Source organism: Nannospalax galili, unplaced genomic scaffold (assembly GCF_000622305.1).
Source record: "Nannospalax galili isolate Female #2095 unplaced genomic scaffold, S.galili_v1.0 scaffold140, whole genome shotgun sequence".
Lineage (NCBI taxonomy): Eukaryota > Metazoa > Chordata > Mammalia > Rodentia > Spalacidae > Nannospalax > Nannospalax galili.
In genome coordinates, this window is record NW_008352267.1 from 13,255,773 (window position 1) to 13,267,451 (window position 11,679).

Consider the following 11,679-nt stretch of genomic DNA (forward strand, 5'->3'; position numbering starts at 1 on the left):
TCTTGTTTTACATATTTGGAAGACCAAAGGTTCTCAGTTAGCCAGGTTTAATTTGAAAAAGAAGAGCAAAGAGGAACATTAATATTTGCCCTGTTATATAAGATAGTCTCTACTACAACAGTAAATAAAATAACACGGTACTAATGTAGGCAAAGACAAATAGAAAAAGAAGTCATAACCAGAATCATGGATAAATGGCAATATAAATGATGATAAATAACATCTCAAATCAATGGGGGAAAGACAGACTGCTGAGAAATACTACAGAAAAAAACGAGTTCACTGATTAGAGAAAAAGTGGGCCAGTATCAACCTCAAACCATCTACAGGGAAGTGCTCCAAGAGAGTAAATACTTAAGTGTTGTTCTCTACAGAGACTAAAGAGCTTTAAAAATAAATTGAAAATACAGAGTATTTTTCTGATTTTGAAATGCAGACTGAGTTTAGAAACAGGGCTCAAAAAGCACTACTGAGAGTAATAAGGCTATATTCATCAACCGTGAGTGAGAACTGGAAGGATGCAAGAAGTTAAGCACACTATTGAGAACACTCCGGGGGTCAGGCAGCTAAAAGATGAAGGCAGCTCTTGACAAAAATCCCATAGACATACAGTTCCATTAGAAAACGTGTCATTACCTTGCCTATCTGAAATGCTCATACCTCTGCTTCTTTCCTATTTAAAATGAAGCATATATCATTTGATAAATACTTTGTTGCAGACACTGTGCTAGGTCAAGAAGCATAAAAAGGAGTAAGTTTGAGGCTCAGCATATTTGGAGCTGAGAAAGATTATGAAACTAAATAAAATGCTATAACTGGCTACAGCCAGAAACCAAAGATCACTACTCTGTCTAGGCTGCCGGTAAGGAAATGGCACATGAGCAATGAGGAACTGATATTCTGGGCACAAGGAACAGGGCCTTGAAAGATCATGGCATGTTGGAAAATGAGAAGTAACAAGATAATGAATTCCAAAATGTCCAAAATGTTAATGTTACGAACAGAGAAAAGCAGTTTATAGTGGTTGTCTGAGTAGTACTGGTCATTACATTAGCTAACTTTCTATCTTTGGAGACAGGTCCAAAGCAAATGAAGTAATGAAGGGACACAGGTTCCAAAATAATGGCTAAGGAAAGTAGTACACCAAGGAGCAGCAATGACTAATTGTGGCGTGGTAACAAGCACTGTACTGCGGATTTAGAGGAGGAAGGAATTATCACGCTCAGTGGTCAAGAAAAATTTCTTGGATATGAGAGGGCTTCATTTTGTCATTCAGAGACACAGTCTATCCTTATTACTTACAGACTCTGTATTTATGAGTTTCTTTACTCAGTAGAATTCATTTGTAATCCCCAAACTAACACTTGTGGTAGTTTTGCAGTGGACATCTGGGGGTATTAAAAAAATCCAGGTCCTATGATGTGTATATTCTTAGCTGAGGCTGCACAAGGGGATGCTCTGCCTTCTTTTCAGTTCTCATACTGGAAACAAGTGTCCAATTTGTTGTCTATTTGATGCCATAATTTTATTATTACTTATTTTATGTTGCATGAGTATATTGCCTGAATGTACATAAGTGCACCCGCATTGTGCAATGCCCGTGGAGGTCAGAAGAGGGCATCTGATCCCCTGGAACTGGAATTACAGATGGTTGCCACATAGGTGCTGGGATTTGAACCTGGGACCTCTGCAAGAGTAGCCAGTACTCTTAACTGCTGAGCCATCTCTTTAGCCCCTGATGCCATGTTTTGTTTTTTTTTTTTCATTTGTATGCTTTTTGTTGATAATTTCACTGTTTAAAATGCCTCCAAGTGCTGCAATGAGCTACTCTATTTGGTTCCTACATGCAAGAAGGTTGTAACACTTTTAGAGAAAAATAGATGAATTAGATGAGCTTTGTTCAAATATGTGTTATAGTGCCAGTGGCCATGAGTTCAATATAGATGGATCAACAATATAATATTAAGGTGGCTTTAAACAGAAACCCACGATTTATTGATCAGTTGACTAAAATATTGCGACTTAGATGCTCATAGAAAGCTACATTTCTTTTTAGGAGGAATGGTTTCTTATGTGCTTATTCATTGACTGTTTTATAGAACATTACCACTGGGAAAAAGAACCATCAGGGCTATTCTTGAAAGCAGGAGATTCAGAGTTATGTCCACTAAGAAATATGCAACCAGCAACTGCAAAAATAAAGCAATGAGGGGCTGGAGAAACTGCTCAGTGGTTAAGAGCACTGACTGTTCTTGCAGAAGACCCGGGTTCAAATCCCAGCACCCACATGGCAGCTAACAACTGTCTGTAACTCCAGTTCCAGGGGATCCAACATCCTCTTCTGTCCTCCATGGGCACTGCATAACATGGGTGTACTTACCTACATGCAGGTAATAAATGCATACCCATAAAAATAAATGTTAAAAAAATAAAGCAATGAGTGCTATGAAAGAAGCAAGCACAGGCTGATGTGAGAAAACACCTGAGAGAGAGACCTGTTTAAGAGCAGAAAGGTCAGGGGTGGATATGCTATATACACTCATTTTTTTTTTTTTTTTCTTCAAGGAACTCAGTTAAGGATGACTGGAACAAAGATCAAAAGATACTGGGAGGTGTTTCTAGGACAAAAGAGGTTTTGAGAGACTAGAAGTTAGCCAGCTCTTTGACAGGCAGACAGATAGGGAAAGGACCACTGACAAGCAATGAAGATGGTATATTTCCAGCTTCTTCCTCACAAGAGACAGAGCCATAGAAGGCTTTTTCTCCTGCTGGCAAAGCCCCCTTCAGGCTGATCAGTCTGTACCAGTCTAGGTAAGTCCAAGGTCAGTCTTGGACATCTCAGCTTGGAGCTGTGGGCCTATCAGCCCTCTGTTTTTTGTATAATTGACCAATCCAAAATTAGGGGAGGGGACCTGCCCTATACCACCAGGAATACTTAAAAGACTTAGGCCCTCCTAAGGGCATTAGGTTTCTGTTTCTGAATTCTCTCCTCACTTATGGGGAGTCTTTCTGTTTATGAATGTATGTGTATTTTCTTTGCTTTTAGTAAAGTTTGTTGCCTGCTATGTTTGAGATTCTTCTTTTTAATTTTTTAAGTGAAAGAGACCCCTTAGACAGTAACATTTTGACTTTGGAAATGCCTTATAAGATATTAAAAAACTATTTTATCCTGAAGACAATGCAGAAGTTGATGAAATCTTTTAGCAAGGAAGTATCATGATTAAATCTGAAGTTTTAGAATTATCCCTATAAACAGTGATGATGATGGCAACTGAAGATGAGCAGATATTTTGGTAGTCTTAAGGAACAAGAGTTTAAGCTGTTGCTATTGTTTGCAGTGAATGTGAACTTTAAGCATACCAGTAGCAGTATTAGAGAAGGGTGGGTAAGGCCTGAACAAAGAGAAAAAGTGCAGGCAGTCTTTGTAGCAAACAATTTTACCTGTTGATAGAAGGTTTGGACACCTAGAATAGCAGATCAGAGTTATGGAGCAGTTAGTGATAAAGTTGAAATAATTGGTGGAGTGGACTGGCAAGGCTAGAGCAAAATAAGACTTTAATAGTCTCTCAGTGATATAAAATTTGTAAATAAATTTCATGTCACCTAAAATTTACCATCTAAATAATTTTATGTGTACAATTTAATGGCATTAAACAAATTGTTGTTTAAACATTAACAACATTCATTTCTAGAACTCTATTATCATCGCGAAAAAAACAAAACAAAACAAAAAAAACCACTGAAAAATAATTCCTAGGTTCCCTTTCTCTTTGCCTCCTTTCTACTTTTTGCTCCTGGTAATCACCATGCTACATTCTATCTCTTCTGCTATCTAGAAACCTCTGTAAGTGGAATCAAATACTCATCCTTTCATGTCTGGCTTATTGGACTGAACTAAATCACTTTAATCAATACCCTGGGGTTATTCATAACCTTGATTCTAATTTACATCTGACTCCAGATGTTGTATTTAAGACTAAATGGCTAGCTTTGTACTTTATACTGTTTCCACTTAATGCTTAAGGATACTTCATTCTAGCAAATTATCAACTCAGTTCATAGGAACAATCCTATCACCGTTTCAGTAAGAATTTTATTGGTTTACTTACTGTGTCTTTAGATTGTGATCTCTTTTCATTCCACTTGTAGTCCATAGACTTTAGAGTCTTTGCTAGTCTCCTAAATAATATATAGTAATACAAAATAAAGTTGTTGGACCACCCACGATAAATGGAAAGCTATTTTGAAAGCTCTCTTTTGATACAAAATAATTTCTCGGAGTTGAATCTGCTCTAAATGAAGAGAATCTAAAACACACCAAAATTTATATTTAGCTAAGGAAAGATGCCAAGGTTTCAGGTTATAGGAAACTGTCAAGGTTATCTCATTTTTCTTTTGAGGCATCCCTAATTTTCCAAAAACTACTTCTGGATAAGGACACTAATCCTCCTGGGGTCTCAAGTGGGTTACATCAGACCAGCCTGTGTTTACCAACCGTGTGCACGTAACAGCACATACAGTGTACGGTATTGGTAGGGTGCTGCGGTAACTAATGCAGGTCAAGCACAATGAAGGGCACCTGCAACCCGCAGGCTGCCCAGAGTTCTCCAGTATCGCTTCATCCCGCAAGTTCATTCCAGCTGACAAGCACAGTCCTCTTAAAGAACAAGGTCTGCGAGTCTGTGGCCTTTCCGTCCTTGTAAAGTAAAAAAGCATTCGTCGTTAGCCATGACGAGAGCCAACGAGTAAAAAGGAACTAGGACCGCAAGGAACGCAAAAACGCACAAAATGGACCACCACGCTTGCTGATTCCGCTCTCCGCTGAACGCAGCCTCTTCCCAGCATGCTCTGGGCGTCAACGCGAGACTTCAATCAATTCTCGCGAGATTTATTGGCAGCCATCTTCTTGGGGGTGCTGGGAGCCGGGAAGACCCCTGAATCGGTCCCTTTGAGGCACCCCTTCTTCGCTTTCTTCACCTCTGCTTCTGTCGCATTGCCAACAAGCACCTAGTCCCGAAGCTAAGAGGAAAGCCCAGGTCTAAGCGTGTTCGGTGCTCCTCCTTCGGGAAGATTCGCTGGGGAGCAGGGCAGGGGGAGGGCCTCGGCGAACCGTTGCTGCCTCAGCCTGGGCCGGGGTCCTCAGAGGGGAAGCTCCTGGCAGCCCGTGGGCGCGCGGCCTGTGGCCGATTCCGCCGAGCTGCTCGCCGACCGCGGCCCGCGGGAACCTGCCACCGGCGCCTCCCACTGCGGCCCACGCGGGCTGCGCGCCGAGGAGGGGGCGGCGGCTGCTGCCGCGACCCGGGCGGGCGGAGCAGTGTGACGGGCCTCGCGGCCGCCGTGAATGGTGTCTAAGATGATCATTGAAAACTTCGAGGCCCTCAAGTCCTGGCTCAGCAAGACGCTCGAGCCCATGTGAGTACCCCGGGGAGCTCTGCCTGCAGGGATGCCAGGATCGGTGGGCGCAGGATCCGTGCAGTTGGCCCCGGAGTCCCCGCCGCCGAGGCCAAGGCCATGGACAGAGGTCCCGAACGCCGGGCTTTCTCCTGTCTACCTTTTCGTCCGGCTTCGTCGAGCCCTGAAAGCCGGATCTGTGCCTCGCTAGAATCGTTGAGCCGATCTTTGACCGGCGTCTCCTGCTTTTGTTTTCCCGTTACTTGTTAGACTGACCCCAACGTCGGCCCAGTACACCTGTGTTTTCGGAGGGCCTCCAAATCAGTTTCTTTGCTTTTAATGAATGCTAGAACATCTTCCTGCCCACAGACTTATTTTCCCGGGTTTCTCTAACCGAAGCGAATGACTTTTATTAGAAATTAGGCAGTTCGAGTCTGTCTCACATTTCACTTAAAGACAATCCCTGAAAGATAGGTCACGTCCCCATGTGGTGTCTGGCTCATCTCCACCTCTCTTAACTGATTGAAGGGGTAACAGGTGCTAATATGCCCAGTAAAATCCCCCTTTCTCACCTACGTGGAAAGGAAGAAAATTCAGTCTGCCCATATGGAATATTTAGCAGTTTAAAGAGGAATTCTGTGCAAGTGATGAAGTGTCTTAGGTTGAAATTTTTGAGGAATGTTGGCTTATTTAATGCAAAATACATCATGCACGAAGTACATTTGGTTACAGTAACAACTTAAAATACAGTCTGGGATAATTACTTAATCCACGTATTAAGTTCTTAGAGTGTACTATGGAAAGTTTTTAATTCCAAAGTTGAGTAGATGCAATAAATACCATTTCAGATAGTATCAGTTATGAGCAGTGTAATAGAGGGTCATGTAAAGGTTTACTTCCACACCTGGTGGTCAGTGAAAGCCTCTAGGCAAGTAACATTTAACAAAACTTAGAGGAAAAGGAACCATCTGTGTGATAGTCTGAGGAAAGACTGCGCTTTGCAGAATGAAGAGCAAATGCAAAGGCCTGGTAGAAGACATGGTTGCGATGTTCAGAGAAAAGAGTTGGACTGGTGATGTGTTCAGAGAAAAGAGTTGGACTGGTGATGAGGATCGAGGAAAGACAAAGTTGGAAAAGTAGGTAGGGGCCAAATCAGATGGAAACTTTTAGAGGGCATTGTCTGGAATTAGGATCTTATGCAATACATAGTGCAAAGATAAAGGTGATTTAAAGCAGAAAAGTACTGATTTAATTACGCCTGCTTTGTGGAGACTTAAGGCAACAAAATGAAATGAAAGGGGCTATTTTGAAGGGTAGTTTACGCAGAGATTGCATTGGATGATTGTGGAAGAAGAACCCAACAGACTTAACAGGTGATATGATAGAATCTGCTGATTGGATGTGGGAGACAGGAAAAGAAAACTAAGGTATGATGCCCCAAAGTTAGTTTTCAGAGCTTGATGGATGATAGAAGGCTGAGGGGAGTTCAGGTTGGGGAAGGGAATGGTGGTTGGTTTTAAGTGTGAGGTACTTGTTATTTAAATAAAAGTTGGATGCTGGAGCCTAGAACTCAGGACAGGACTAGATAAATACAGAGTCATGCTAACAGTATTTGAAGCTTGGAATCATGGGAACGTTCCTGGGGAGACTATGTAGGTTGGGAAGAGACAGGGTTGAGGTAGGTGGTATGACACAAGGAGGTGGGGTTTGTTAACTTGATAGGATGCTACTGATGGATGAACTAAGATAGAGGTTCTTAGATTTGACAAGGTGGAAGTCATTGATGGTCTTAGTAAAAGAGTTGATTGAAATGGAAATGAATAGAAATTCTGTGTCAAGGAACTGGAAGGGTGTAGCCCAGTAGTAGTTTATGTGGTGTGCAAGGTCCTAGGTTAAATCTTCAGTACCTCCCACTCTCAAATAAATAACCAAAAATTAAGACGGTTTGCATCAGGGGATTGGAGAGACATTGGGAACATAGCATAGCAGGTAAGAGGGAGGACCCCAGAGCTGAATGACTAGTTTTGAGCTGTGCCACTCCACTTACCTACCATTTGTATAATATTAGGTAAGTTACTTATCTCAATGCCTTTGTTTCCACATCTGTAAAGGGGGGAAAATAATGAGTATATATAAAGAAAATCGTAGAATACTTCCTGGTGTGTCATAAGCGTTTGAAAAGAATTAGCTGAACAGAAAAACTTTGAACTATTCTTTGGGGTTGAAAATAGCATATTTATGGTAGAGCCTACCTAGATGTCCTTAGTACAGTTCTCACTATCATAATAAACAGTCACTGCTAGTAGAATCCATACGATGGTAAGGAATTTCAGATGGCCTTTTATTATAAAATTCAGCCCTTAGTCCCGTTCTTTTAATTTCCATATAATCTCTTGTCCCTTTAATTGTATTTCTGGTGGATTCTTCTAGCTGATGACTTAACTAAAACTTATTCTAATTATTTGCCATCATTGATTTTCTAATGTTCTTGTTAGGTAGAGATTTTTTTTTTAAATTGTAATAAACAGACTACATCTGTTTGAGAAAGAACTGTATGAAGTAGTGAGGATAAGATTTAACATGAAATTTATATAATATTTTTAAGCTATTGATAGTTGAGTGTCATGATTTTTGGACTTAGTGGAATTTTGAATGTATTTGGCAAACTTTTGAGTACTGCACCTACTCTCTGCTAATCATTGTACCAGGTATTGGGGAAACAGTATGCAGTAAGACATAAAATGACAGTCTTCATACGTTGGGGTAGACAGATGTTGAGCAGGTAATTATACTGAATGATAAAGAAGTCCAGAATGTTGTGAAAGGTCTGTAAGGGTCAGGAAAAACTTCCTTGAAATTGTAACATTGAGTCTTAGCTTGGAAAGATGAAAAGTGGTTTCCTGTGTAAGCTTTCTAGGTTTAGAAGAACAGATTGTTAAGAATGTCCTAAAAATGATGTGGAGGAGAAAAGAGTTTAGAACAACTGAATGAGATTGAAAGAGCAAAGGAAGAAGCAGCGGGAGTGGCCAGATCACACAGGACTTTATTTATTCAGTCACCTTAATGATTTTGTGTGTTTTTGAAGCTTTGTATGGAAGCCAGTGAAGGATGTAGGGTAGATGTATTTTGAGGGTGATGGTGAATGGGGTAGCGGGTAGGAAAGCCTGGTTGCATTTTCAGTGTGATCTGTTCATTGATTATAAGTTCTGTGATTGTAGTAGAGTTCTGACTTTCTTTTTTCATAAATTATTGAAAAAGTAGGCATTACAATTTCCATCTTGAAATACTTAAATTGATATCTTGTTATTTCAGACATTTGCTCACTCATACTTGCAAATAATATAAAACTAGAGGCCAGCTTTTCTTCTATCATTCATGTTTTTGGTAATTTGAAATTCTAAAAAAAAAATTAGAATCTTTGTTGTAGTTCAGCTTTTTTTCTTGGTTAATTTTTAAGTTAGCATATAAAGTAATTTTATTATGGACTTTCCATACATGTATGCCATTGTACTTTGGTTTTGTTCTTATTGACCCCAATGTCCTCTACCCCACCCTCACCTTCTTTTCCCTGTCTTCCTCCCACAAAGTCTTCCCCTCTGTTTTCATGTCGTGTATTCCATTTCTCTTTTCATCCTTTCCTCCTCTACCTTAAGATCCTCCTCCTCCCACCACATGGCCCCTTTCTACTTTATACTCACATCTACCCATAACTATTCTGACTGGGGTAAGGTGGTATCACAAAGCAGTTTGTGTGTGCATGATTGTGTGAATGTGTACATGGTAGAGATGTCAAAGGTTGACATCAAATGTCCTTTGTTGCTGTCTACCTTATGTTTTGAGACAAGATCTCTCATTGAACCCAGTGCTCCTTGATTTAGCTAGGCTTGCTAATCAGTGAATTCCAGGATGCCCTACCCCCCCCCCCCCACACACACACACTGAGGTTACAGATGCTGCTGCCTCTCCAGGCTTTTACTTGGGCCTCAGGGATTAGAATTTATATCCTCATGCTTGTGGGACAGGTGTTTTGGTGACTGAGTCCTCTTCTCCAGCCCCCTCAAATAATTTTAATATGTATTTCTCTAATGGCTAAGAATATTTATTGTCCACTTATTTGTCTTCTTTTGAGAACCTCTTGGTCAGTTTGTCAGCTCACATATTGATTGAACAATTTTTTGGGGGGGTTTTATTTTTTAGCATTTATTTATATATTCTAGGTATTAACCTGTTAGAACTATATCTGTCATATCTGTCAAAGATTTTTTTTCCCATTCTGTAGTCTGTCTCTTCCCTCTGGTAATTGTTTCCTTTGCTGTGCAGAAGCTTTTTAATTTCATATAATCCTGTTGATCAATTCTTGGGATTATTTCCTGCCCTTTTAGAATCCTTTTCAAAGTCAGTGGCTTTTTTTCCCTTGATAATTTCTAATCCTGACATCTCATTCATTTTTCCTGTGGTTCAAATGTTTCCTTCTTCAGGACCATGTTGAAATCTAATTACCATTGTAGCATTTGGCCGAAGCCTCTAGCCTCACAGGTGTAATTAATGCTTTTATAAAAGGGCAAAATTTTGCCCTCCTTTCCTTTTCTGCCTCCCACCATGTAAGGGACTGTCTTCCTCTCTTCCCTAAAATGTGCTCAACGGCCTTCTTCAGGTCAGAACTGCCAAATCTGCCAGTCCCATGATAATAGACTTGAGGTACTATGAGCTGATTTCTGAGTTGTGTGTCATAGATTTGTTTAAAATCTAAAGACTCCTTTGTCTAGGATGTTAGATGTACTTGCACATTTGCATTGAACTTCAGGATTTGTTAATGGACTCCACATGTCCTGTGTATTTATTTTTTAAATATTTTATTTTTATGTGTATGAGTGTATTGCCTGCATGTAAGCACACCTGTGTCACAGTGTCTGTTCACAGAGATCAGAAGAGGGCGTTGGATTCCCCTGGAATGGAGATACAGACAGTCGTCAGCTGCCATATGGGCGCTGGGAATCAAAACCTGGTCCTCTGCAAGAGCAGTCATTGCTCTTGACAGATGAGCCATCTCTCCAGCCCTGCCTTTATCATTTTTTTTTTTTTCACATAGATATGTTTAAGCTTAACCACTCCTCAAAACTTCATTTTCTATCTTCAATTGCCAAATTGTGTATCTGCCTGGATCCTTTGCCTGACTTTGGAACTGTCTTTCTAAAGTGAAATATATTTTGGATTTACTTTTTTCCATGTTATTTTTCAAAGTTATCCAGACTTGACATTTTATATTTTGGTTCTCTGCCCTTTGCTTTTTGTCCCCCATTCACTTAATCATCACAGAGTTCTGTCTTAACAATTCTTACTAACATTGCTGACTGAGTAGGGGGCGCTTAACTCCTTATCTAATCTACTGCAATTTGTTGCCTAACAAATCTCCCTATATCCAGTCTTTTTTTCCCCTTTCAATTGTTTTGTTATGGATGCCCAGCCTTTTTATGTCCTATTGACGAAAAATTTTGACATTCTTAGACAGTAAAATGCATGCCTTTCCACTGCTTCAGATGATCTTTCCACATGTATCTTACCAGTTTTTAGGTAATATCTGCAAAGCTGAACTTTGTGAATCTCTTTTTTTAATATTGGCCCCTTTCCCCCAGTTTTAAGGTAAGCGTTCACTGAGTGCTTATTCTGTGCCAGTTACTGTGCCTTCATTGAATGTGAGCTTGGTTCTGTTAAAGATGACAAAGAGTTCATAGCTAGTAAGTGATGGGAACAGACTCCAAAAGAAGACATTTTGATTCTAGAGTCTTGTGTGTTATGGTGGTGCTGCTTGACTTTGTGTCTTTCATATGTATGTGTGTTGTATGTCAATACTGAAATAAAATAAACTGTGATCCATTTCTCCCAGAAAAAGATCTGTAATCTGCCTAGCTGGAAGTGCTGACTCTTTGAACTTTTACTCTTTAATTACTAGTTTATATAATTTATGACATGTATTACATGCAGCATGCATGTTTAGTAGATAACTGTTAACTTATTTTAGCTTCTGTTTTAGTCTGTGGCAGTTGAAAGCAGACTTTGCCTCATACAGTTCAACTGTCATCTTGTTCTATGCAATGCCTAGTGCAATGCCTTGGGTGTGGTATACACTGCAGTATTAAATGCATTAGTTGAAATTTCTACTTTGTTTATTGAAAAATCGAACTAGAGAGACAAGACAGTTATTTGAGTAAAACTAAAATCCATCCATCTGTTACTTGAACTATCATTTCATAGCTGGCATCAGCAGTCTTTTTTATTCTTTTTTTTCCC

At 40.0% G+C, this 11,679-nt stretch overlaps 1 protein-coding gene across 13 annotated transcripts in view; it reads left to right on the forward strand.

Moving 5' to 3' along the window:
• Nucleotides 1-3,667: 3,667 nt before the first annotated feature.
• The window catches only part of Rbm26 (RNA binding motif protein 26), an 85,934-nt gene continuing 77,922 nt past the window's right edge, over nucleotides 3,668-11,679 (forward strand). For 3 of the 13 annotated variants that reach the window (XM_008849112.3, XM_029554078.1, XM_008849107.3), the window contains exon 1: nucleotides 3,668-5,412. In XM_008849112.3, the coding sequence (XP_008847334.1) occupies nucleotides 5,342-5,412 (71 nt within the window). In that variant the 5' untranslated portion in view covers nucleotides 3,668-5,341. The remainder of the gene's footprint in view (nucleotides 5,413-11,679) is intronic. The other 10 variants (XM_008849108.3, XM_008849117.3, XM_008849113.3 and 7 more) reach the window with 9 other exon arrangements.